Source organism: Prinia subflava, chromosome 7 (genome assembly GCF_021018805.1).
Source record: "Prinia subflava isolate CZ2003 ecotype Zambia chromosome 7, Cam_Psub_1.2, whole genome shotgun sequence".
Classification (NCBI taxonomy): Eukaryota; Metazoa; Chordata; class Aves; order Passeriformes; family Cisticolidae; genus Prinia; species Prinia subflava.
In genome coordinates, this window is record NC_086253.1 from 13003438 (window position 1) to 13031391 (window position 27954).

The 27954-nt window shown below is 37.4% G+C and overlaps 1 protein-coding gene across 1 annotated transcript; it reads right to left on the reverse strand.

The window, feature by feature from the left end:
- Positions 1-50: 50 nt before the first annotated feature.
- Positions 51-27954, reverse strand: CLNK (cytokine dependent hematopoietic cell linker). The gene is made up of 15 exons (XM_063401623.1): positions 26504-27954; positions 23948-24110; positions 22317-22393; positions 21969-22014; positions 19778-19806; positions 19426-19445; positions 17861-17989; positions 14849-14876; positions 11973-11991; positions 10874-10937; positions 9740-9780; positions 7228-7355; positions 6837-6914; positions 6551-6706; positions 51-1333 (listed from the first exon to the last, which is right to left on the reverse strand). Exons 1-15 carry the CDS (start codon positions 26573-26575, stop codon positions 1205-1207), a joined length of 1179 nt encoding a protein of 392 aa, XP_063257693.1. The 5' UTR covers positions 26576-27954; the 3' UTR covers positions 51-1204.

A 27954-nucleotide genomic window follows, 5' to 3' on the forward strand; every position in this document is an offset into this window, starting at 1 on the left:
TTCAAGTTTAACAGTTTCATCAGTTTGAGAGAAACAATATACAGTGGATGTTCTCTTCCCTTTTGATGCAGCATTGAGAAATAAAAAGGTCGCAAGAAAATAACAATCAACTGCTAAATTTTTTTAGAGCTAGTTTGTGCCACTACATAGTACGTCATAAATTCGGTTGGAATGTTGTGGTTTTGGGCTTGAGTGGTTTTGTTCTTCTTATTCCTATTCTATAAGGATAAAGTAACTGAAGTTCCTTTTTTGATATATTACAATAACCTAGTCAAACTTCTGAGTGTGGCTAGGAAGATTATCAGTGCTGTGCAGAAAAACCCCTTCATGTACATATGGAGTTGTAGTTTACCTTCATATACATACAGAATTTAGCTAGACTTCCAAAACTCAAATTGTATGAATAAATATTTCTGTATTTTTTTCTGGAAAAATAATCACATTCTCATATTCTTTGCTCATACACACTGGAGCACATTTTCTTGCTGATTTAGAAGTACATCTGCTCTTCCTACTTATGATTTTTATCTCTGCCTTTGCACATGGTATGAATTCAAAGTGACTGTATAATGGTCCTGCTACGTAAGTGTTTGAAGGCTCAGGTATGGAATACAAGTATCTGCTACTTAAAGCTAAAGAATAACTGCTCATTGAATAGTAGAATTTACATAATTACAGCTGGCTTTAAAATCTCCAATGCCTATAAGCATCAGCTGACGCTAACTTCGGTGGCAGCTGAGCACAGCTTGTTGTTGAGCAAACATATGCACACCACATGAAATTGTTAGACAGTGAGAACTCTGACACACAGTATTTCATTTGTATTTTTAAAGTCAAGAATATTTGTTTAATGACTGCGGTATACTTTATTAGGTTTTGCTACTTAGCGGAGTTTCAGTGACATTTAGGTAAGCAAGGGTGAGTTTCATTTTCATCTTAAGTTAGAGGGTAGAGTGCACGGTAAGCAAATTGATCAGTCGTCAAGATACCAGGAGTCAGTCTCAACACCTTCCTGTGAATTAATACATACTCTTGTATCCTCAAAGTGAAAATGCAACAATCAAAAAATGGAGTAGACTGTAGAATGCTTCATCGTATTATGGGGAGCTCCTTGCTCAAAAGGTGAATCTGATTCTTGGGACTTTTTAATGTGTGTGCTATTTATATCCACACAGATGAATCAGGGACAATAAGGCAGAAAACATCAGCATGACTTGAATGGATGTGTGAGGTAGCATTGTTCTCTGTGGTTTCCTGACTGATCCTTCCCGTCAATGAGTGTTATGGGAACGGATTTGTAGAAGTCAATGATCTCTTCCACGGAATTAAATTTCTGGAGGGGGGGAAAGATAGTAATCAGTGACTGAAAATGAAATTGCTAGATGGTTTAATCTATAACGTTAAAAGACTTGCAAATAACTATTAAAATAGGTAACATTTTGCATGGAATCGTGATTAGATGAAAGCAATTGAAAAGGAAAAGCACCATATTTTGATCCTCATATTTCTATGTGTCTGTCGTGTGCAGGACAAAGCAGCTAGATCCTTAGGGCAAAAAGGGAGCATGTCTAAGCCTAAGGGAGCATGTCTAATGCAATATAAAAGGTTGTGATGCCAGATGTGATGATAGATCTTGAAATGATGAAGCAACTATAAATTGTTACTAGCTTTTTCCTGCCACAAGTTACACTTAATTAGCAGTACATGATATTTTACACTGCAAGTATCAATGTACCATATTAAATGTATGCTTTGTTTTCCCATTCAGTTTATTGAGACAGTTGCTATAGAACCCCTTTGAAGTATGGAACAAGAAGCATCTTGTTCTCTAACACCCCAAAAAATCACATTCCCCAATCAACTCATAAAATGATAAAGGTATGGTTCAAGGTTGCTGACCTGATAAAACGGCAACAGAAAGCTACCCAAGGTGTTTATTCTCATCTACCCTAGTGGAAGAACCCCATCCCAATGATTAGCAGTCCTTTAGTTTAAATAGTTCTCTTCCCTGTGTATATCTTCTAAGCTCTCATCACACCTCAAAGCTCTTGTCATATTAGTGTTTTCCTCTTGAGCTGGTCTTTGTACTTACTGGTATCAAGCCACCAGAACTGCACACAGTAATGAAAGCTTACTTTGACATTAATACTTATCACCTACTTATATAACATTTAGTGTAAGCATGGCTCTTCATTGTACACCTGGTGGTGTCTCATGGTAGTGTCTCTCACCCCCACATGATTCACACCTAGTTCATAACAACAGCATAAGGATGTGATTTGGTGAAACTGTTTGTGTATTAAGATAAAAATTATTCAATCTCAAAGCCAGTATGGTAATTTTTTAAACTTTTGCTTTGATAATATTTACTTATAAGCTTTTGTTTTACTTTACTGTTTTGTTTTTGCTTACATTCAGTGTCATTGATGCTACCGAAAATTGGTGCAAAACTGTGGTCTGTATTTCATGCCTTACAAAAGTAATCCTTACTTTTTTAATTCTAAATTAACTCTTCCAGTAGCAGTTCTTTTCCTGTTTTTGAATGTTTTCTGTTCGTTGGAAAGTCAAAAGGTCTGCTATAATTGTTCATCTGCTTTGGAAATTTAATTAGGCCTCACTAGGTTAATGCCACATTGTTTATTTTTGTAGCTCTTGGGTGAAAAATGTCTCAGAATTTTATGTCCTTGGCTCTTTTAATGGAACTCCACATTTTGTTAGATGTAAGACACCTGAAGACATAAAGATGAAGAAAATTCAGTATTTGATTTGTTTCCCTTCACTCTCTGAAGAGCCTCAGCACATCTCTGCTGTTGTAGGAATTTCCTGTCTGCAGGTCTCCAGACTGTTCTGGGGAGATGGGAATAGGGTCTCAAGGGTTGCTTGTGAAAGGTGTAGTTCTGAATTGTGTTGGGAAGGGGGTATAACTCTGGGCTATGTTGCACATCCTGAATGAAACCCTTCATCCCTGAGCTGTCATTTAAGCTGTGGCCAAGATGCTTATCTTGTAGACATCTCTCAGCTGAAGGTACTGGCTGTTTGTTGTGCCTCCTTTCCTGGCAGTAGCTGCTGACATAACACTGTCAGTGGTGCTCCCTAATCTGCTTGGACGGGCCAGGCCAGTTTGGTGGCTGCTAATCCATTTGGCTCACGTGGAAATGAATCCAGTGAAATGGTGTGACTGCTATGACTGAAGGAGAAAAGGTAGCTGCAATTGCAGTGGTGAGGATGGAGAAAGTATCTGTGGCTGGATCAGGGAGATCCAGAGGTACACATCAGCCTCTGCTCTAAACTTCTTTGTAAAGCAGGCACCAAGTTGAAGAGGAGCCTACTCCTGCCTTTCATTTTTACATTTTTCACTGCTCTGGGAGTTGAGACTGATGCTATATGCATTTTGTGTGTGACAGATCTAGTTTTGAAAAGGAGATAAGAAAAATATGTAAATTTTGTGTCGTAATCAGCTTTAAATATGAACAAGGTTTGTATTTTGTCATTTTCAAAAGAACTATGCTCATGAAAAAAGGCAGTGTTACAGGGCTTTCTGGATGTTTAATAGTGACATTGTCTGGAGTAAAGGAAGGCAACAGCCAAGAAAAGGGTGCTCAGTGTAGCAGTTTTGAATGTAAATTCCTAAATTCCATGTATGTGTCATTTGGGGATCTGATCTTTATAGCTTTATGTAATTTGGCCTTCAGAAAGCTCAATATAGTATATTAAATATGTATATAGGTGTGAACATCTGGGGCTAAATAGCTAGCAAAAGATGTGCCTCCACTAAGAGAGATATTTTTTTTCTCTTTATTTATTATATTAGAGTTTGACACTAATTTAGCTGCATGGAACTTCAGTTACTTTTACCATAAAAATCTGATCTACTCCTTTTTTCCCCCCTTAAGACCTGATAGGGCTACATGGGAACTAATGATAAAAGCACTCAGGAGAATTAAATGAAATACATTTTAAAAGTAACTTAATTTAAAATCTTATTTGATGATACAATATGTTAACAACATGTAGGCTGTATAGTAAAAATCAAAAGTTGCAAGAAGATAGGGAAAACTTTGAATAATTATATTTATGTATAAGGAAAAATGTGTTTTTAATAGATGAAAGTAGACTAATTCAAAAGTGAAAACACACTGCAGAAAATCTGTTAAGACCAAACCTCTGAACAGAATCACCAGCTGGGGGAAAATGTAATAGGTCTGCACATGTTTGTTGGCATTTAGGTTTCTTTTCTCTTTGGCTGGTGAAGAGGGAATATTCAGCTAATCTAGATAGAGTAGCTAGGTCTGGCTGCACTGCAAAATGTGATGTAACAAAGGATATCCCTGGAGAGGGACAAAGCAGAGTGGTCTGGAAGGCATTTTAATGAGTACTAAAAATTACAGGCAATTCACAGCCTTACAAAGTGTTTTCACCTACTTTGGAAAATACCTTAGATGAGCTGCAAAAATTGAGGTGACAGGTTTCAAGAGAGAGCCTTTTTGGGGAACCCTTTGAGACTGCCTGAGATGGGAGAAGCTTTTCTGAGCAATGTTGGTGCCACTAATTGTTCATTACTGCATATGTGCTTTGTGTCCAGTTCTATTTTCATGTCTACTGCTGAGAATAATACATAGGAGTGGAAGATTGCCATGTTTATGATTCCCTGGTACAACACTTAGTTGACCAGCAAAGCAATTCTGATTTTTTCTGTTGTGATTGATCTATGGGAAGATTTGAGTTGAGGAGAAACAATCCTCAAAGCGGAAGGCATAAGGTAGGCAGTCATGATTACAGGTTTGGCCTTGTACAGCCAAGTTTGGATGCACTGTGTATTGTTAACTAGATGCTTGGAATCCTTATTTTGGGGTTGAACTTTGCAATTTGACTTGTCAATCCAGATCCACTATTTAAAATATGCACTGTCGGTGCAGAAGTTGGAACAAACAACAAAGTCATATATTTTAGTATTTCCTGAGATGGGAGGGATTGTGTTCTCCTTCCTTTTAGTTAAGTAAAAATTGTTCCTGTCCTGTTCAAGTAATTTTCCAGTTGCCTTAATTGTTAAAGCTGTTAACATAATGAGAATTAGTTTTGTGTCTTTATTCTCTAGTGAGAATACACGTATACTACATTATGCTGTAGCCTGCCTTATTTCTGTCGTTTCTCTTCTGAGCCTATTTGTGTTAGAGCCATTAGAGGAAGACTAAACAATGTCTGAACCATTGAAAACAAAACTTGCTTTCTCCTAAGTCATACTAAAATTCCAGGAAATCATCTGGGAGTTTCAGTTCAGAAATGCAGCCAGTGCATTACAGAAGACTGATGGTCACTACAGCAGCACCAGGATGATGGTACCTGCAGTACAGTCCTTGATTTGTACAACCATTCAGCTTCCAAACTGTTTCACTGTGACTGCATAATGAAGGATTCTTTCCCCCCTTTATTGATAAACCAATATCCCTGAAGAACAACTTGCCAGTAAACCTTGTTGCTCTTGCTCATGAATCCTATCCCATGTTTTCTAATAAAAATTCTAATATAAATTTTGCACCCATCGAATGCCTTAAGTCAGCTCTGGTAATTTGTGATTTCAGGCTTCTTATAGTCTGTCTGTACAAAAGGTAAGTTCTGAAAAGTAGTGATGTGCATGAAAAGGATATAATTGAAGATTCAGCTACAGTCTTTGCTGCTTCACCTGAGTTGGATTTGTGTCAGTGATTTACATGGCTAATAACCCAGAGGAGGTTGTTGCTTAACTTTTTTGCTCTGCAACTGAGCATTCTTTAAGTTTTACATTTTTAAATTTTTTAAAATTGTTATTATTTTAATTTTATTTTGTTTGTTTTTGGGTTTTTTTGTTTGTTTTGTTTTGCAAGTATCACATTTTTATAGGGTTGACTTTCAGTTTTTATGTTTTATTTTTTTCTTTTGTGAAAGACTTGCATATACAGTGTTTCTTATTTAACCATGTATGTAGAATAAGAATTAGACTCTTATCATGACTATAATTGAATTTAATTATGTAAAGAAGCATTGCTCGTCTAAAGGGATTTTCTAATTTAAATTTACCATATCTGAAAGACTGATTGCTGGAGACCCACATGATTTAATTGCCTCTGAATATCCATGACAACTGTTGTCCTATTGCTTCATAGCAACAAGTTCTGCTGTCAGATATGTAGAGCTGTATATATTTGAAAATGCCTGCTTAAATTATCACAAGTTTAAAAATATGCAAGAATAATACATGTACCAGAAAAGGTAGAACTTCTCTTTTGTTTTTACTTTTCAGGTGTTACAGTAGATAGAAGTATTGTAAATACTTAGGAATTTTTTACATTGATTTAAATCTGAATTTGAGCATGGTATGCAAAATTTGGTTTTAAATTATATTATATTGAAGCTGCTTGAAGCTTGAGACATACTTAAAATGAGGGTATTAGAAACTTTAATGAAACAGCAAGTTTGTTATGTGGGAGAGTTTGTAACTAATATTTGGTATTAAGAACTTGTGAAGTCCAACATAAAAGCTGTAGGCTGTAACAGCAGATGGGATTTTACTTACGCTCTCTCCTCTGAGCCCCGTCCCCAGGGCGTATTGTTGGCTGTCTTCCAGAAAACGTACTTTAATGTTGTATACTCTTCTTCGGTAATAAACAACCAAAACGTATGGTTCGGCCTTCGATTTCTTGGAGCAATCTCTAACCAAGAATGTCTCGTCCTAGATGATACAGATTTAAGTTGTGGGTTGTAGGCTTAGTTCTCAACAAAACTTGTAAGCCATTGTGGACAGCTTACAGAAAATTTTCCCCAGGAGTTTACTCCCAGGTTTTGAGAAAAATGGTACTTACAATGTTTTTCTGTAGCAGTATCTTCTCTGCTTTATGGCGATCGTATTCTCCAACGTACCATTCATATTTTTTTAAATCCTTAATTTTCAGATAACATAATCAGTGTATAGAAAATAACTGGCACAAGCAAAACCAGATTGTATCTAGTCTACATTTAAAGCACATTTAGCACAGTATATAATGGTAATGCATCTATATTGAGAAGTCCTGTTAGGAAGTGTTGATCAGATTAGACATTTAAATTCTTATCCATGCTTTCAGGAACTACTACTGGACTTTCTCAAGGGTGCTGAACACCCACAGCTTTCAGAGGGGGTCAGGGGTGGTGCCATATAATGTTAATCCTGTTTCCTAAAAACTTGTGGTTTTAGGTAGTCAAGCTGGTCTTTACCTTTTCAGTGGGTTGGGTAAGAGATTGCATTTCCTGATCTACCAACGAATGTTTTGGTTTATTTTTGCGTGCTGCATATGATGTCGGAGGTGGCGTCTTCTTCAACTTATCTACACATAATGTGGAACCTGTAAAAGTAAATTCAGAAGGAAAAAAAGTTGGTTTCCTAAAAGTTATAATTTAATTTTACATGATGTTTTACTTAGTAATTTTGCGAATAATACTTTTAATTTAGAGTATTGTTATATTAACCTTTAAAATTCAGAGCTGTCAGTTATGAGTGGTCTTGTGCTAATGCAGCATCAGTGATTTCAGATTAATGCCCCCAGAGATTTAACACATTAGTTTCCTGATGTTTTTTACTTGACTTCAATCTGACAGGCTATTGTGCACATAGCAAAATAATAAACTGTTAATAAAACAGCAAATGCTAAATAAAATACTAAATATGGGATACAAGGATAATGGTTCATTCTGTTGTGCTGTCACCTTTTCAGTCCCTTTTATTTGTATTGGATCCCAGTTGCTGTTACGTTGGATCATATTAAAACCCCTCATTATTCCATTGCCAGCTAGCATTGTTTTACCAAGCTGTTGAAACCTCAGATGATTCAGATATTCTGCTGTGCTGATGAATTTGTCTGCTCTGTGTCTTGTTTCAATGAACAAATTCAGGACTGAGGAGTGAGGTTGCTTTTGCATTAAGAAGGTGTTGGTCTTTGGCTGTGCCTGCTCCATGCAGTGCTGCTGGCACTGGGGCCTGGAACAGCTGAAATCCTTCTCCCAAAGCAAATGTGGTTCCCTCTCTGTAGGTTTAGGGCTGCCCTGTACTAGCTAGACCCAGATACCCAGGTCTCTGTGGGGCTAAGGAGGGGCAGGGGTTTGGTCAGGAACGCACAAAGCCATGTAAGGTGGGAAGCTCGGGCTGGCTCTGAGGATGCAGCAGAAACAGCCTGAGAAAAGCAAGGGCTTCCTTTCAATGTAAAGATCAAATTTTCAAACATGTGACATGGGGAAAAATAGATAATTGAAGATAAAAACCACCATATCCTGCTGTATAACAGAAAAGCTGCATAACAGAAAACAGTTCTGTGTGTTTCATGCAATGCTGGTGGGAGAAATGATCCAGTGTCCATTTTAAAAGTAAATGAGAATAATGTGGTTATCAATGGCTTCCATCTTTTCCTTCTGGTTCCTCTCACCAGAGACAGTGCTGTTTGTCAGGGTGGTATTTCATTGTGCTTTATCTGATCGTGCTTTATCAGCTTATTATTGTTATGCCAGTATGTAGCATAAGACAATATTAAATTTTACAAGGAAGACTTTTACAGAAGGGAAGCGGTTTTCACTGCATTTCACTGTTCCATTCATGTATGTACTGTGTTCTGATTTATAACTGTATTACTTTTTTTTTTTAAACAAGATACACTGATAGCAGTAGACAAAGAGCCATGGCCTTCAGCAGGCAATCAGTCTGTTCAAAGGGCCTGGCACCAGACATCAACCTTTTGTTTCTGCAATCACTTTGACTTGTCAAAATGAGGATTTTTTTTTACTGTTCAGCCTATTGGATTATGATTTTTGTTCACATTGCATTTTTAGTGGCTGTCCCCAGAATTTTTTTTTAAAGAGACCCCACTGCTTGGACCATAGTTGCTTTGTGACCTGTGCTGTGTATGTTTTCAGGCTTTTTTTTCTAGTGTGTCTTAAGGTGTGGGACAAGAAGGGTAAAATTCTCTTGAAATGCTTATGCACCAAGTGTGGCTGAGATTGAGCTAACAACAGCTTGTCAAGAAATTAGATTTAATAAAATTAATATTCTTAAAATATTTTTAAGCCAAATATAGACTTTAAAGGCAATTGTAGGGTAGCAGATGGAAGGCTACTTAATTGTTCTCTCCCTGTTGCTTCATGAGGGCAAGGAATTGACAGAGGAAAAAGGATACTCTGCTGTCCCAGAGAGCCTGAAGGGACAAAAGCCCTGTTAGGGATGGTAGGAAGTATCTGAAGTGGCAGCAGCAAGCAGACACCTAGATGAGCTTTATGGATTATGTAAAGAAGGATTTTTAGTAGGTATCCAGAGGAGAGTGTGTGGAATTGCACCCCAGCACAAGATGGAAGTGGCTCAATGGAGGGAGCCCACCAGAATCTGGGAGCTGGGCTCCCAAGGTGGGCTTGGTTAGCCTGGCAGTGACCAAAGTTAATTGGAATCCTACTTGATCTGAACAAGTAGTGCAGTCCATATGTTCTGCCTGGTGGTATTTGCTTTTACTCTAAGTTCATGCTATGTATTTATAGGTTCTTGGCACAGCTTAGGAGTTTGGTTTTTTGATAAAAAAGGGCATTTGCAGAGGCAGTTAAAGGAGAGCAGAAGTATGCTGTGTAGTCAAGGAGAGTAGGAAGTGCATTGAAATTCCTCAGTGCATACATACAAGCACAGCAACCTGAATCTGTACCTTACTCTTATTTTTCCATGTTTAGTTTGGCTTTCAAAGCAACCTCTGGTTCTTACCTGATCTGCAAATGTTTTTAGAGCTCCGTGTACATTGAGGGCTAGGAAAAAGCAATGAATAAAAGTAATGTTAGAAAAAATTCCTTTCAGTGGCGGTGTAAGAGGCAAATTAGAGAGCAGTGCATCCCCAGAACACCCCTTCCTCTTACTGATGGCAGCTTTGGGCCTTCCCAGGTTTTGGGTATTTAGTGTCTTCAGACAGATTTCCCTTATTTTCATAAGCCACTCTTTCCAGTTGCATAGAGTTCTGGTTTTTTTTACTCTTCATAAGAGTTCAACGTTTTAACTGCATGTACAGTGAAGCATAGTTTGCTTTTGTTCACTGCCAATTTCAGCTGATGTTCCCAGTGTCTCTGTAGGAAGACCCAGGGAAAAGTTCTTCCCTGCCTGTTCTGATTTTGTAGACCACACCTGAGTAGCCAGTTAGTATTTTGTTGTGTTACACTGGGAGGAATATTGACCAAATAAGTTCACATAAGATAAAAAAACCAGAATACTAGGGGTCGCAAATATGGTAATATTTACTCCGTACAATAATTTTATCCCAGAGAAATGCCATTATTGTAAACAATGCTACATGACAGATTCTATATTTGTCTAGGAAAGATGTTAAATAATTCATATACTTCCTATGCTGTCTCCTATATTTTTGAGTTTTGTTGCATATTTCAGGATAAAAGACATTTAGATAGGAAAGATTTGTGTAGGTTAGAAAAACAAAGTAGGTCTAACTGTGGAAGATTTCTATGGAAGAATAATCAGCCTTTGGAAAGCCAGGTGCGTATCCTTTGTAAATAAAAATAGAAAATGAGGGGGAGAGGAAATGCTGAGGCTGGAGGTAGCAGAGCTTCTTTAGACAATATATTTAACACCCTATCACAGAAATAGCAGCAGAAATGTATTGCAGCAGCATGCCATTAGAGATAAAAATTGGCTGTGCAATTACAATAGCTTGAAAGCAATTCCCAAAGATGGTTCTTGTCATACATCAGGGCAAAGCACAATATATCACTGCATGGCATCAGAAAGTGGTATCATGTTGCTGTTGTTGCAAAGAGAAGTATAATTTCCTAGGGCAGAATGTTTAGTCCTTGAGGCATCCAGTACAAACTCATGAAATTCTTTTATTCCTACCTGGCGTCAGGAGGATGCTGTTGTGCTTGAAAAGGTACTTCAGGTTTCTTCCCCAGACTTGTAACTATTAGTAAAAAGGATAAGAACTTAATGTTTCCTCTTTTGTATAACTGATAGCATCTAACAACTACTGTGAAATAAATTAAATGAATTCATACATGAGGTGAGGCACTTCAATAGAAAACCTTGGAGGGCTGTAATCAGTCTGGCTTGAGTGAGTCAGGTAATGGTTTCAGTGGGAAACATTTGGACTGGTGCTGAATGTTACATGGGGACATTACAGGGTTTGCTGATGCCAAATATGGCTTAACATAGTAGTAAATAATGTAGAATGTTGAACTAGGAGTATGTGGAGAGTTCATAATTCCTTTTTATAGGACAGGATAGACATTGAATTTATTAATACAGTCGATTCTATTTCGTGCTGAAATTCAGGAAATGGTGCCTTAATCCACAAAAGGAAATGCCTGAGGAAATGATGAACTCATTAAAATAAAGTAAACAGCATGAAAGCCATGTAACCTGTATCTATCTTCAGAGTATTTTGGAGTAACATTGTTTGCTGTGGACCTTTGTGCACATGGACATGGTAAGTGGTTTAAGCCATTTTTTCAAAGCAGTGTGTACATCTAAAGAATGGACATATTTTTAAAACGTTAGAGGTTTCAATTTTTTTTTTTTAATTTATCTTTAAAAGCCTAAAGCTTTTAAAAAAACTTTATTTCAAAATTCTCACCTTCAAATAATGGTAGAGCAGCAAGATTGAGAGAAGGGTGGTGTCTTCTGTGCAGATCTCTTTTGGATATCTTTTTCTTGGTATTTTAGGCACCAACAATCTTATTTTCCCCAAAACCTTATGACATTGGCTTAGGACAAATGTGATACCCTGGCTCCCCAAATAGCTATAGCTAAGGCCAAGTTAAGTTTCCTTTTTTTCTGCTGCTGATCAGCAACTCTTGAGGTCTCTCTAACTCCATTCTCAGCAGATGTCTACCTGGGGGATCTCTCTTGTTTCAGTTAAAATTTAAATTATTGAATATTTTAGTTTTTAAATATAAAGGAAAGACAACAAATTATTATTGTATTATTGAATACTGACCTTGCTCTCTTCCAGGTGCCTGTATAAAATGATAACATAGTAAATACTTTTCTTAGGATTCATAACTTGAATTTACCCCAACAGACCCAAATATCTGCCAGTTTTAAAATAATTTATAGACATTCAATCATTAATACCTGATCACTTTGTCAAAAACCTGGGCTGAATATTGATCTCAGTCTGCTAGCAACACTAAAGATTGAACGTTTTAGGGGTGTAACTGAACTTGTGGTTTACTGCAAAGATCACCATTTCATGATGACTATTGTTTATCAGTTTAACTTATAATATGGTTTTCCTTCCTTGATCTTGTATTAAATCAAGATTGATTATGGTTGACGGGAGAGACACTATCCAAAGATTAAACAGTCACTTCTTTTCAGGCTTCTTTCCTGACAGTACAATTATTTTTACTGTCATGGCAGATATTTCATTCAAAATCAGTATGTGGAGAGTCTTAACCTAGCATATTATGTTAAAAATAAGAATGATAGGTTTCTAAAGACTGGAGTTTGACTCCTAAACTTTCACTGTATTTCTGTATTACTTTGACTCACAAATTGATATTTGATAATATCAATTATTTTGTTTGTTAATTTGATGCATCTAAGACTATAATACGTAAATATTAAAGAGAAATATAATTTATTCTTTGTAGATGCTACATCTTGAGCCTTCCTTATAAGTTACTTCCCCACTAATCTTTACCTATTACATGGTAATTTCAAGTCTTATCCTAGCTGGACAAGTTAGGCAGGTTCTAACCCAAGCTCCTGCTTAAACCATGGAGAACTGTGAGATGAGACCTGGGCCCTCAGACCTTTAACCAGCTGGGTCTTGCAAACCTCCCAGAATGCAGATTGCACAGCCTCTCCTGAAAACCTCTTTCAATACCCTCATAATTATTTTTTCTTCCCTATTTCTGATTGAAACCTTCATTTCAAGATTGTTGCCTCTTACATCTCCACTGTGCACTCTGTAAAGCACCATGCTCTGCCCTTTTGATAAACATCTCTCAGACAGCAGCTGGCAGCTACTGGGATCCGCCAGGGCTGTCCCCTCCCTGGGCAAAGGCAGCCCAGTCCCACCAGACTCATTCACAGGGCAGGTACTGCATGTCCTGGCTGTCCTGGTGACCTTGTGCTGGCTCTCTCTGCTGTGTCAGCTTCAGCCTGGAGCAGCACTCCAGGTGTTGTCTGAGTGATGAGTAAAAGGGAATAGTCCCTTCCCTTGATCTCTTGGCAATGCTGCTGTTGACACAGCTTGATGCGCTCTTGGCCTTTATGGCTTTCAAGGATACACCAGTGGCTCATGTTCAGCCTTTGGGCCCCAGGTCCTTCTGAGCTGAGCAGAGGGTTTGGTTTTTCTTAGGTGACATTTTGCTTTTGTCCTTTCCAATTTCAAAAGGCTCCTCAGTACCCTCTCGTGCAGCCTGTCAGGGTTATGGTGAAGGGCAGTCCTTCTCTCAGACCTACAGACCTGCGCTTTGGTGTCTGAAACCCTGACAAGGCCACACTTCTCTCTTCTCCTCCTCCAGGTCACACTGAAACTGTTTAGGCCTGCATAGCTATATGAATGGGAAGTGATCAAAATTAAATTTTATCTTTTCCACGTCATGAGGCACACAATATTTCTCCTTAAGATGTAGCCAAACTAAGAGCCTGTTAATTGTGCAGCTGTACAGTGTCCAGCCAGAAATATTAATTACAGCTGTAAGATACTTATTTTTCTTGGGAGTGTTTTCATATGTGGTTTGTAATGAGTCAGTATCCAGGACAAGACAAAGCTTTTTTTTTTCTTAAAAAAAAAATACTAACTTTCTTGCCAGTATATCATTTTTTTAATCATTAAGTGTCGATTACAATATTGCTATCAAACCATGTTTTGGTCACAATCTTTCAAATTAAAGAAGCTTCTAACCAAGAGGATTTGGGTTTGGAGCAGCCTCCCAGTCAGAACTGTAGAGAAGGAAAACTCAATGGATTTAAAAGTTAGACAATTGTAGATTGGTGCTACAACCTGTGTGGAAGGGAACAGTTGGGATTAACTACTATAGATTCCTTTCTTCTGTTCCCTTTAATGAGAAAAAAACCCTAAAAACCAGTTCAGTAGGAACACATTAGTGCAGGAACTAAAACATTCAGTAAGAAGCACAAAATACTATAAATTATAACCTCTTTCCAGATTTTACAAACATCCTTTAACACTGCATGATTGTAGGGACTGTAACTTCAATACATAATTTAGTAATTTTTATAGGAAACCACTTGTCATAACTAAACTCCCTTATTGCTAAAACCATTTCCTCTGCTTTACTTCACTGGTCTGAGTAGAAAGTGAGGGGGAAAGGAGAGGCAAAAGGGAGCTGGGAGATAGCAGGCACTGTTAAAATTGGATTTAAAATGTGTCCATTTTTGTTTCGTGTTGAAATGGGTCATCTTCTGTTTGAAGAATTTATATTACATTAATGCTATTACACTCATCTATTGACCTTATAATTTCAGTTTTCTGCTTTTAAAAATGTATTTGGAATCTCTTTGTCTGAAGAAGAGTGTCTCCTGCTGCTGCCCCTTCACAGGCATCCACACCAGGCAGTTCTGAGAGATGCTTTGTGTGAGTAGTTGGACAGGTAGCTTTGCACTGTACCTGTGTTTTTATTTCTGCAAACAAATTCAGAAACTTGCCCCATTCAGGAAGTAGCAGTGTTGAATTTGCAACACACATTAAAGATGGACACTTTTATGACACAAAGCTCATATGACTCTTATAGTATTTTTTTAACCTAATAGGCTAAAATGCTATTACAAGAGAAGCTGTGTAGCTATGGAATGTATTTGGCTTTTATGCTCCTAATACATACAAAGATGAATACTTACATTATTTGATTCCTTAACAGATGAATGTCTGGAAAAGAAAGAATAATATACAAAACATTTAATTATGATAAAATAAAAATCACTTTGAGTATGTCATCACTGATGATTACATCATCACTGAAAACTAACAGCCCTTGACAAGGGAAGGATTTTGTTACTGGTAGAGAAATTCAGAGGCTGGTTGTTGTTTTTCATTAATTATTTTCCAGAGAAGTATCTTGAACTTCCTGAAAAAAAAGGATAGCATCCACTGAATTCATTATGGTAAAAGATAACTTGGTTAAGGATTTATATTGGGAGAAGGAGAGTATCAAAAGAGGATCAACTTTTCATCTCATACTAAAAGGTCTTATTACTTTTGTAAGTATACTTACCAGCTATAAATGTAAGAAAGTTCCTTGAAGACTGAAGAATTTAAAAAATGAAACACTCACAGAGCTGAAATGGAAAGTGTAGAGGAAAGGAGGTACAAATCAGGGAAAGATGAGTGGATAATGTTCCCCATGGCCCTGATTAAGTAGGTGTTAAGGTATTTTTCTGCCTTCTCCTGATATGCCTGATCAACATGAGTATCATCCTTTCCTGGGAAGGAAATACTCTCCCTCCAAAAAAAAAAAAAAAAAAGAAAGGACAAGGTATTGAGTCTGACATTTTTGTTAAATGTTTTGGTTATGATGAAAATTTATGCTTTTTAGCAGTGTGTATCTCCTAATAAAAGAGACAGAGGACCAGATTTTACAAGCTATTTGGCAGCATAAGGTGTGAATAAGCATGTAGTAGTTTTTGGAAGGCTCTGAGATTTAGTCCCTGTTTAGCCTATCTCTGAAAAAGATATGACTGAAAAAATATGACAGTGAGATATTTTGCTAAATCAGTCAGAAGGTGAAAGGAAGATCTGGTACAGGAAACCCTGGGAGCTATTTTTCAACAGTGACAAGGGTTCTCTTCCTCATGTCTGTGTTGAAAACATCAATCAGCATGGAGGCCTGAGGCAAGAAATTTGGAAATTATCTGTATCATTCAAGAAGGCTAGGAGAAAGGAGAGGAACTGTTTTGGTTTAGATAGTTGTTTTTGTGTTAGTGTCTTCAATTTATTCGTTTGGTCTCCAGGGCCATTATTTAATGTGTGAAAGCCCATATTCAGGACATTGGGTGCGTGGTAAAGTTCTGTAACATTAAAGATGTGCTTGCAGGGCTGGCCTGCACCTCCAAGGGACATGGCCCTTGCATGGCCTGCTTTCCACGGGCACATCAAAGTTCCAATCACACCACAGCTTCTAAGATACATTCCAGCACCCTGCACTTGCCTATTTTTTTTTTATGAAGCTGTTTTTTAGACTGTATAAATAATGATGTGTTAAATTTTATAAGTCTTCCAAATTTTGTTGGAAAACAAGACTTGCACTCCTAAATCACATTGGTGGTTGGACAGCTTTGCTTACAGTCTAGCAAAGGATTTTAAGCTGTAGTGCCATATTTCTTCCCTCTGCAGCTCATATGTATGTTTCCTCCTTACAAAGCTGGACTGAGGATGGGTGGGAAATATTTTGAGTGAAGTGCTTGTGGGAAATTTGTCGAGAGCCTTCCTCAGATATTGTGTGGTGTTATTCTGTGCCACTTCTGTCTTACTCATGTGATAAAACCTCGTAATACAATAGGCATGACATGTATTTCTATTATAGAATTTGGCTTTTAAATCCAAATGCTCTGCATACTGATACCTGCAGGCAACATGGATTATAACATTTCTCACAAAGCTTTCAATCTGTGCTGCCCTACCAAGGGGGGGGATCAGTCGTGGGATTTGGAACTTCGCAGTACCATGTCAGGCCTTGCATCTGAATGTGAAGCTACTTCATATTAATAAAATGTCTTAGCAACCAACAGCTTTCAGAACATAATTAATGAAAAAATTTAAGCAGCATTCAGGGAAAAAAACCCACCCCGACAACCCATAATTAGAGCTCACTCATTAAATATACACTTAACTTTAAGCAAAAAATTATTTCCTTGATTTGTAAGCTTATTTCCCCCCAAAGGGATTTGAAGTGACCTCTGTAAAATGAAGCAAATTCCATCCTGATGAGCTGAAATTGAAATCATTTAAGGAAGGATGGTCAAGATTGACACAGCTTCTGGCTGCTGTAGTTTTTTGTCAAGAGTCATTTGCGCATCATACCCCGTGGCCCCTGGATTTGTGTCATTCCTCTTCCCAGCCTGGAAACCAACCCTGTCCCCGTTATGAATGTGAATTTTGGTCAGACAGGAGGAGCATGTGCACATCTGCTTGTGTGGCAGTGAGCAGGGTGTGTTTGTGCTCATCTGACCAGGTATGTGCCGTGTAGAAAACCAGACTCAACCTGCTGTAAGCGTGTGCTGGGTCATACAGCTGGGCACAAGGGGTTTGTGTCTCAGCTGGTGCCTCCTCACTGCTGTGTCCTGTGAGGATGCTGAATGACCAAGGGCGTTACGAGGCTGGGGAGTGCAACACAGAAAGGGCAAGAAATGATTTGTAGTCTGGATTCATTGGTCTCATGGGCTGAAGCCAGACTTCTGCCTCCAGATGAGTCATTTCTTTTGCTGCATGTAATGTCTTTGGGATGTGGAGTGTGTTTCTGTATCTCTGGTGCAGTCAGTGTGTTTCCCCATCACTTGATTTACTAACTGTGATGAGTACATAGCATTTTTGTACTTAAAAGTGGCTGCAAGGCCTTTAAATATCATTAAGGAAAAAAATAGGACAAATCTTAAACAAAGTGTTCATGGAAGTTCTACTGTCTACTGTCTGTCTATTTTTCTACTCCTTTACTTCTTTACCATTAATTTGTCAGTTCTTCTTTAAAAAGAAAGTGCTAGGGTCACATTACGCTAAATACCGCTTCTCTCAATTACTCACAGCTGTCTAAAGAATAAGTTAAGTAAAAGCAGAGGTGTGATAGAAGTAAAATTTTGTGGTTTGAGCAGAGAGAGTGTTTTGATTCTCAGGGAACGAAGATGAGGAATGCACTGTACCTTGTGACTTTTGCTGATACTGGAAAGGTGGGATCTTGGCTGAGTGTGTTCCTCTTGTGAAAGATCTGGCTGCTTATTCTTGGCTCTGGAGGAAGGGGCTGATACTGCTTTGGCAGCATCTTCAGAGGCCTAGAGAAGTCAAAGAAGAACTTGAAGAGCTATTAGGGAGTAAAGGAGGTGCAAGGACTGTGTTTTAAGCACAAGTTCTAGAAGTAAAAGAGTGGAATTTTCTGAGAGTATTTCAATGTATTTGTGCTGAGTCAAGCTCAGATCCAGGAGCTCTTCAGGTGCCTTCAATAGCAATAGTAATATTGGATAATATTCTATATTTGCAAGACATTACTGCACTGTGTTGTGTGCCACTAAATCGTGCTTTTGAGTGCCTCACGGTGTGTGCCAAGTACAGCTCTGCAGTGTGGATATTTCCGGGTGGGTAAGCTGTGTATATGGTCCAGCCAGGAAACACACGGCAGCTTCAGACAGAGGAAAAAACGTTCTTCATCCCAAAAAGCTCCCAGGTAACACGGGCCTGGTGTTGTCTGAATGATGTGGGCACTCCCTGTCTGTGCTCTGGGACCAGGCTGTAGCATGGAGAGGTTGGCTGGACAAAACTGGAGGTGCATCCCAGGTGCCTGGCAGAACTGCCTCCAGTGGAGAGCTCCTGGGGAGGGAACCTGGTGTGCTTGCACACTACGTACCCAAATTAAGTCAAGTGAGAGAACTAAGAAACATTCTGGCCACCATAATGCAAATAGAAACAAATAGTTTTGATAGTTCCATTATTTGTAGAATAATGGATTGAGAATGTTCTTATTCCTGCACATTACAGTTTTGAATTTGTGAAATTTTACTACCCTTTTATGCTATTTCATATTTTTTAGAGTCAAATCTAGATTATGTAATGCTAATCATATTTTAAAATTCTTTATGTCTTGTAGAGCAATCAGTGTAGGCAGGGAGGAATAAACTTGTCATTCCTACATGACCTTTTAGAAGGATTTTTTAAAATTCTAGCAATGGTTATTTGAGGTTGACCAAATCAAGAAGTGATTAATTTTTTATTTGTTAGCCTATAATTGAAAAATTTGTGGAATAGATCTTGGCCTATCTTCTGTGGGAGTAAGTGGAAACATTTCAGCTGATTTCTATATGTGATTTAGGTGTGTAGCAAAAAGCATTGGCAAATAGATTTGAGTGAGAATGAAGTCAATATTATCACAGTGAACAGAGCCTAAGGCACCAATAAAATTGGAATTTTTTTGCCTCAGCAATTTATATCTGGGTTGAACCAGATTCAATATTTCTAGGCTTTTGACTTGTCGTAGGCACAGCCAAGTTGCTTTTGAAGATGCAGGCCTGAGCTCCTGCCATGAATACTTAGAGCTCATGCTTTGTTCTCCCTAATTCCACATCAGAACCTGTGAGCCCAAAGAGAGGCAGCAGTAAAAGGCTGCTGGCTCCCTTCCAGCCTCCTCATTACCATGAGCAGCACAGATGGATGTGAGCATTCATTAGCACTGAGTTCCCCGGGGACCACAGGTAAGTGATCTCTGATGTGATCTTACCGTGGGGGAGGTGCAGGCTCCTGGAAAAGAGAGGAAACAAAAATCTCGGTAAGCTTTCTGCCCCCCACTTGGTTTACTAGAGAGAAAGGTGAAGAATTTAGATTTAAGTAGACATGCCTGTGTCAAGAGTCAAAGGGTTTGTGTGCTCTACAGCACAAAATATCATGGTATGACATGCTATTTTAAAATCACTGAGGAACAGAAGACATCCTAATGTGAAATAATGTAGGACTGCAGATAGGAGTTCTCTCTTCCTCTAGCTAGTGCTAGCAAAATGGCAGCTTGCTTTTAAAAATCTGTTACATGGCAAAATAACCAGTGAAAATTTTAACTGCTGAGAGATTCTGCTTACCTGGTATCCATGTATTTTCATTCTTCCTCCTAAAAATAATTACAAATAATTTTTAGTAGTGTGCTACCCATATAATTCACAAATGAAGTTACACCTTTATTCTGGTATTGTTGTTATTATTATGGGCAGTCCAAGCCCATTCCTTGCCTTCCCCTGGCTCTACCTCCAGAACTCTGCTCTCGCTTTCAGAATGAAACACTTGAGGGTGATATTTATTCAGGTATTGTAAATTTAAATATTTTTCAGAGACCTTATATATATATATATATGCTTATCGAGTTAGAGATGCATTTTTGTCTTTTTATTTTTGTATAGAAATTTATAAAAATACTGAAAACCAAGGAAATCAGTTCTATTTATTTTCAAATACACCAAATATGACTGATTATTTAAATTAACATCTTACTAATAAAAAAATAATCTTACTTTATTTTTGCTATATCGAAATTACTTTCCTAAGTTCTACGTGCTGAAATGCTGACTAATGCAAAGGACATGCAACAGAGCTCAAGATCTTCTTCAACTAAACTATAACAAATTGCTCTGGATAATACAGTGATACCTTAAATGTTTAACATTTCTAGAAAATACTGCTGAAAAAGTCTTCTGTGCTATTCATGCCATCTTGTGGCAAGGCAACTTAATAGCACTGGGCATGAGAAAAAATGTTAGGATATGTTTGAAAACAGTGTGGCTATTATCTAAAAATAATAGTGAGCTCTGTAAGTACTATTCACTGAGGAAGTATGAAAAATATGTATCAGTTGCATTCTCAAACACCAGAGTTTAATTTACCTAATTCCTGCACTGGCTTTGATTCATCTTAACATCAGCACAGATCTCCTGTGGACATGTAAATCCAGCCTACTGAATCCTGGTGGAATTCGAAGCTTTAGGTAAACTGGCACACTGTCCTTGCCTGCTGATTTCTGCAGATTTTGAAGCTGGCTTACTCAAATTTATCTCAATTCAGCTTTTTTCCAGGCTACATGGGGATTTGCTCACAAGAATCAATCTAACCTTTCATTTTCAAACTATATAGTGCTTACTTTCTCATCATCTGTAGGAATTTATTCTCTCTACATTTTGAATTATAGTGTGAAATAAGAGGGGGAAAAAAGTAAATGCTGTTTTACATGGAATTCTTTGAGTTATTTTTCTGGCTGATCAAATTATAATACTTTCTAAAAATCAGCTGTTACAGCAAACATAAAAGGGGTCACATTTTCTTGTCTTGGCAATTTCAATCTTTTTGACCATATTACCTTATTCTTCAAAGATTTGAAAATGGTAAAATAAAAAATACCATATATTTTCAAAGATAATCAGATATTTAATCCTTCAGTGGGTGACTTCATGATGTTTTGCTACATCCAAAGTAAATTAAATATAAAAAAGTGTATAGAAACCTACTTTTAAAACAGTCTTACAGTTGGGTAAAACTGTCAATCAGAGGATTTAGTATTTGGGTACTTCATTAGGTTCTTGTCTCTGATTTCATCACAAGAAACAAAACAAAAATTAAAGGCCCATTTTTTGTTTCAAAATTAAAGGATTTTGAAGCAAATTTAGGGTTAAAGGTGAAGCAGCAGAGAAAAAAATAGGTGATGTACCACACAATTATCATATTCTGAGTTGGTGAACATTGTCAGACAGCCTTTGTAAATAGTCTCCGTAGGATATAAATCCCTAGTGGGAATTGCTGAATTTGGTATTACTAGTTAAAAATAGTTATTAGATTATGTTTTACAATATGTTAATGAAAAAAACCTGAGAGGGATAGGGAGTGAGAAGAATTACATTATGAGAAGTAAAGCACAGCAGGGATCTTCCAGCCTTTAGTGGAAGAGTTCAGGAGACATTGGCTTTTCCCTGCCCCTTATGTCCTTTCAATGTAGTGAAAAGGAACATCTGATTTTTAAACTGAAGGGCTTTTTTCCCCTCCCTGTAGGAACAGGGAACTCCTGAGATAAAATGTATCTCCTTCTTTAAATAATTACTTCAGTGTTCTATAGTTGAAAGAGTATTGTAAAACTTGCAGGATGATTGTTTTGGAAAGCAGATGCTGTTCTGAAAACCATGTCTAGTCTATCACTGTAATCTCTGCTGTATGTACAAAAGGTATATGGAAGTAGCAATTACTATTTCTGTTTGCAGAAATGGGTAGATTTTTTTTTTTTTTTAATTATACCTCTTACATTTGGCACTGTCGTCCCCTCCGGATCAAATGTGCAAATCTGTTAATAAACCAAAATAAAGATGTGATGTTAGCCATCATTCTTGAAGCCATGGCCTGTAGAAAACGTGCTGTTCCTGAGCCTCTAAGACTTGGTAGAACCCCAGCAGTCAACGAGAGAAAGCAAGAGGCAAGGGCATCTGTGAAACAGGAACGGCTCGCAGGAACTTGGAACTTTCATTTGCTCACAGGAACTGCTGCAAATGAAAGTGATGTGGCTAAACCTTAAACAGACTGCACTGCAGGGGATTTTACAGAAAAGGAGAAATGTGTTTGTGAATCAGGTTTGGTATCTTTACTCACAGCTGAGTATTGAAGGGGTTGAGATGGGTTCTCGTTCGTTGGAGAAGTGGTACTTGAAGGCCTTAGGCAACGTTTATCTGTGGAAGAGGAAGCAAAACCAAACCTGAGTAATTCAGTAATATGTTTGAAGAAGGAGGGGTTTTAATGTTCAAAATGTGGTTTTCAGGTCAGGTCTTGCCATTTTCTTAACTTTTTAAAAAATTATTTTTATTTTATTTTATTTTTTCTTTCTCCCAGAACTTAGCAACCATTTTAGCAGCTGTATAGAGGACATAAGCATGACCTTGCTAATAGCTTTATGGTTAACATCCCAACTGTGGTTATAAATAAAAAGCTTCATAAGCTGGTAAACAGTTAAGGCAGACACTTGACCTTACCTGTGGTTAGATTACTGAATTTGTTTTTCATTTGAAACTTTGCTCTTGGCAATGCCATCATGTTGTTCTAGTTTTGTGAGGGTTGGAGGGGTTTTATTCTCTAGGAAGTGTTTTAATTTTCACTTCAGCTTTCAATAAAAACTGCCCAGTAACTATAATGTGGCAAAATATACAGGCAAAAAGCAGCTTTTTTGTTTATTGTGTTTTACCTAAAATCACAAAATAAAAACTCTGTCTTTTGGCTATTTCAGGACAACCTTACATAAAAAACAAAAGATGCTGACTGCTAAAGAAAGTTTTTACTACTAACCAAGATAAAAACTGTATTTGGAATTCACTTCAGGTTTTCAAATAAAATGGACAAATCTTGGAACATAATGTAGAATATCTGGTTGATCAGACTTATTGTGATCCTTTCACACACTGATAAATTTACTCACTTTAAAAACCATCTTTTTGTTTGGATGTCTAACAAACTCCCACAAAAAATGCGTAGAAAATGTCTTTACTGACTTTGGTGTGAACTGGAGCAAGCTATCTGGTTTATGGTTTCCAGTCTTTCTCATCTAGGATTCCCTCCCCACGTCTTTTAACTTTTTAAAATCTCTAGAGTGTTTATATTGTGTTGGAGCAATGCACAGCTAGGATGACATTCACTTCCAGAAATGGGATATTAATTGGCTCTGTATGTTTAGGCATTAAATGTGACTTAGAATAGCTTTAGTAAACCAAAAGGTGATTAATGCAGCTACCTTACAAGGTTAAGAATACTTGAGAAACACACTCAAAGTAATTGCTTATTACTGCTATTTAAAGCATTAAAGAACACCTTTAGAAAGAGTACTATGTTATCATCTGGAGGAAAGTTTAGTGCGTTTCTTAATATGCTTTCCATCTTAAAAGTTTCTATGCTTAAATAGCAGTGAGATTTTCTGAAATGAGTTTGGGTTTGATCAGCCAGTTTTTTGCACATTCCATGTGCAATGGAATAATAGAATTTATCCCATGAAGGTATTATTAAAATTAAAAAAGCAGTGTGTAATTATATAATTTAGCACAATCTAATGAAAATCAGGATAACTGTTGAATATGAAGAAGCAGAGTAAACTCTTCTCATGTTTCTACCTACCAGTATAATTTTCCAGTTGAACCATTTAACTAAAAAAAAAAAAAATCTGGACTGAAAACTCCAAGTCTGTACTGTTTGTATATAACTCTAGGTTGTGCTCAGTCTCCACAGACAGAAAAGGTTACCTGCATATTCAGATTCTTGTAGAGGTTTGGCAGGAAGGATTCTCAAAGAATGAATGGCCTCCAGCATTGAAGAACTTACAGTCTCATACACATTTTCTTCCTCCTCTGACAGCTTGGAGGAAACCTGTAAGTCACTCCTGCCCTTCATTGTCAAGTATTTGCTCTGGATAGAAGAAGAGATATACAGATAGTACAAATAAATTTAAGTTCAAGATTGATTTCAGTGTAGAAATATATGATTGCCATAACCAGACATTTTGGTGCATGGGAAATTTTCTGATGGAAACTGAAGGGTTCAAAAGTAGTTGAGGAAGCAGTTTGAGTACCTAAATTTTTAATGTAGATTCATGAAATAGCCATTTGGGAGACAGTTTAAATGTCCCTCTGAATTTTGCCTCTCTGCTCTTGAAAATATAATGAGAGTGTTTAATTTATGATCATTGCAGACATTTGAAACTATCTTTTATTGTAATATTATCCATGTGGTATTTGTATTATACTGACTGTTTACAGATGTTACTTGCATAGGAATATATCAAATAGCTCATCACAAATGTCATGCTTCAAAATAAAAACATACAGTGTTTTGGGGAATTAGTGTGAACAAGTGTTCACTCCAAGTGGATATGATGGTGAGTAGGTGTTGAACAGTGGAGTCCAGGGAAATGTAGTGCTAAGAGTGACTCAGGATATCTCTGGGTATGTCTATACATTTATTTGTTCAAGGTTGTGTTCTGGAGTGCTGCTCCACCCTTCATCCTCACTGTTTACTCACTGAAACATAACTGCTGGTGTCCTTCAGCACAGAACCAACATTGCTGCTGAGGAAACTCAGCTGAAGTACCCCCATGCCTCTAGAAGTCATATTTTGTTACCATGCACTTGAATCTTCTTTGATGTTTCTTTTATTGTCAGATTTATTTTATTCTCAAATTTATTCCCTGATGTTTGCTTTATTCTCATTAGTAATGAGGAATCAATTGCTTCCTGACATATCATTTTCTACCAGTTAACTGCCCTTTCAGTCATGCTTTTTCTCTTGAGTGTTAAAATTTAAACCAGTTTGTTTTACTCTCCAAGGACACTAAAAAAATTGATTACTATCCACTTTATTTCAAGCTTTATTATGCTAATGCTTATAATTATATATTTTTTATTCTTCTGACTAAGCAAAAATTTCTTTAAATCTTTCCTGGATGTCAACCAACTTAAAACCAAGACTTTGAATCTTCATACCCTCAGTGTTACTTTCCTGTGAGCTCACACCAGGTTGTACACATCTTTGTTACAACATGAGGCAGACCTCCAAGAAGTGTTCTTTACAGTACATTGCAGGGTGAGGTTTTTTATGAAAGTACATAAAAATGTCACCACGCCCTAGACAGAGCCCTGCAGGGTATCTGGGGTTTCAGGCTCTTCTCTGCACAACTCTTTCCAGTTCAATAGCAGGCCACTGTCTGCTGAGAGTGGCTATTTTTTCAATCAGGTGTGCAAGCACTTTCATCTAAATAAAATGCATTTTCATCTAGACCAGGCATGTACTTATGGGACTGTCTCCTGGGAAATAGCAGAGGCCTAATAAAAATCAATATATATCACATTTACGGTTTTCTTTCTCATTATTGTAGTCATATTTCTGCTGAAAAGGAAATTACTTCTAGTTTGAGGAGTTGATGAGATGTTCTTCATGTTCACATTAACAATTCTTTACATAATCAGACCTATTTCTAAAAGATGCATTCAGGTTGACTTTGTTTAATAATCTCTCCAGAAGAAATTCCAGTTACCACTATTCTTTTCCACAATTTTAGGAACTCAGGACTCTGGAGAATTCCCAAAGATAATAAATTAATATCTCAGAAATTTCGTAAATAATTCGTTAAGTGTCTTAGCATAAATTAATAATCTCCTGACCATTCTTTCCCCATTCTACTCCGTTCTGTTTTTGCCTCCTATTTGGTGTTAATCCCATATAGGATCTGATTGTTATTAACCATTCTGTGAAATCTAAAGGAGTCAAAGTATTGATTGCATCAAACTTCTTTAGTCATCCTTTGTTCGTCCAACTTGCTTTTTAAAACATAGACCTGTGCTTTATTTTCATCTTTCTGTGATTTAAAAGGTATTTGCACTGTTTTCTTATACGCCTGAAGTGAAACTCAAACCCAGATTTCAGATACAAATGGAAAGACTTTGAAATGTGCACTGTTTGCTTTTCAACTTTCATTTGTATTGCTTACATATTTAATCCTGAGATTTATTACTTGCATCCTTGTTCAGCTTGACTCCTGTTATTTTTACCTGATCTTATGATAAAGGTGTATTTTAGATTCACCCATAAATAGAGGATTGGTGAGTGAGTGAGTCACTTCTCTAGTCTAAATCCCACTAAAAAAAAGTAGAAGTTCTCATCTATATTTCACAATTCTCATGCCTTATTTTGAATTAAAAAACAGTGATGATTGCATTTTTGTTAGTATTATAGCCCAGATGATAATAAAATACATCAGGAAGTGAAAGAAAAGTGAAGTTTTAGGAAGAACACATGGTACTTACAGAGTGATAGGTGTTAGCAGGAATAGTTCTCTTTTCTGTATGAAATGGAGAAAATCTGTCAGCAGGTCCCATTCTGTAGTAGATTATACAGTAGCTAATAACTTATATAAAGGAATAAAAGTCTGGCAGCCCCAGATTTTAGAGCATTCATTTACAGTATTTTAGAGATACTGAAATAAAGGCTGTGAAGCAGGTCCACCATGAGTTTGTGGACCTATACAATGCATGAGGAAGTAGCTGTGTGGAAATGGGATTGTAGACCATGAGCATGTCTAAGCCCGCCCACCAAAAACACCCAAAGAAGGATGTGCTTGAACTCCTCTCTCCTGAGTTTTGCTTCTTGGTGCAGACCTTGGAGAGCTGTGGGACTCCTGGTCTGCAAATCCCTTTGTGAATAGAAACGTGTTTTGTTCTCTTCACAGCAGAAGAAAATCCCTAATCTGAGCACACTCCAGCCGCCAGGCTATAAACTGTTCTTGGTGTGTTTGTCTGCCGTGAAGCTGTCTCATGGTATAGCCAGGAGAGCATGAGCTACAGGGCCAAAGAGCTGGTGAACAGAGACTCCCAACTTCTGCACTTAACCTGATTTACACATTGAATCCAGTGACCCTTTAATGCAAAACAGCCACGATATGACCTTGCCCAGTATCTGCTCTTGTTCTGGACTGTTTCAGTCCTTTCTTAGGCTGCCTGTAAACTCACAAATCTTGCATCTCTGGCTACATTGTGGCCTGATTTCCAAAGTAGAACATGATGGTCCTCCTATCAAGACCAACAAATAACAAATAATTATAGCATGTTGTACCGCTTAGAAAAAAAGAGATAATTGTGCACTGAAATACTTTTATGCTAAGGAGAGAGTTAAAACCAGAACTACTTCTTTTCCAGGGGTTTTACCCTATGGCTGAAGGGCATTAAGGACAGCCAACATCCTACAGCCCTCCCTTATTGCTGTGTTTTGGAAGAAGCAAGTTTCTGCCTGAACACCCTCTTTGCATTTGTCGCTCTCTCGTTCTGTGAGCTTGGTAGTGCATATTTTTGTATACCCCAGCAGATGGCATTGAATGTTCATTTATTCAATATATGTGGTGCCTGAATCTCTGCTTAGAGGATCATTCATGGGCAATAGGGAAGGTGATTTGTTCATGCAAGCTACTTCTTTGATTTTCTGTTTAGTTATACTGGTGCTTGTCAGAAGTAAGCCCAGTTAAAGGTGGTACCAGGATAATAATAAAAAAGGCAGTGTCTTAATTTGCAGCCTTTGTACTTCTGTTCATAAAAAAATATGGTTGTTTTATCCTCAACAATAAAAATGAATAACAGTGGTAAATGTCAATGCTATTGCCCATGCATTTCATGGCTGGAAGGGGACTGTTTGACACAAGCCTTTGGGGTGATGTATTGCTATCCAATATCAGTTTACCACTTGATATTTGATGTTCAGGTCAGTT

Bases quoted from the DNA above. Each gene is read 5' to 3' on its own strand.
- CLNK (XM_063401623.1), bottom strand. From the start codon at position 26,575: ATGGGACCTGCTGACAGATTTTCTCCATTTCATACAGAAAAGAGAACT. The intron at 9,781-10,873 runs GTAGGAATAAAA...GCTTTTTCCTAG, and splicing joins CAGCATCCTCCTGACGCCAG to CCCTCAATGTACACGGAGCT. The intron at 1,334-6,550 runs GTAAGTAAAATC...CCCCCCCTCCAG, and splicing joins CGGGGCTCAGAGGAGAGAGC to AAATTTAATTCCGTGGAAGA.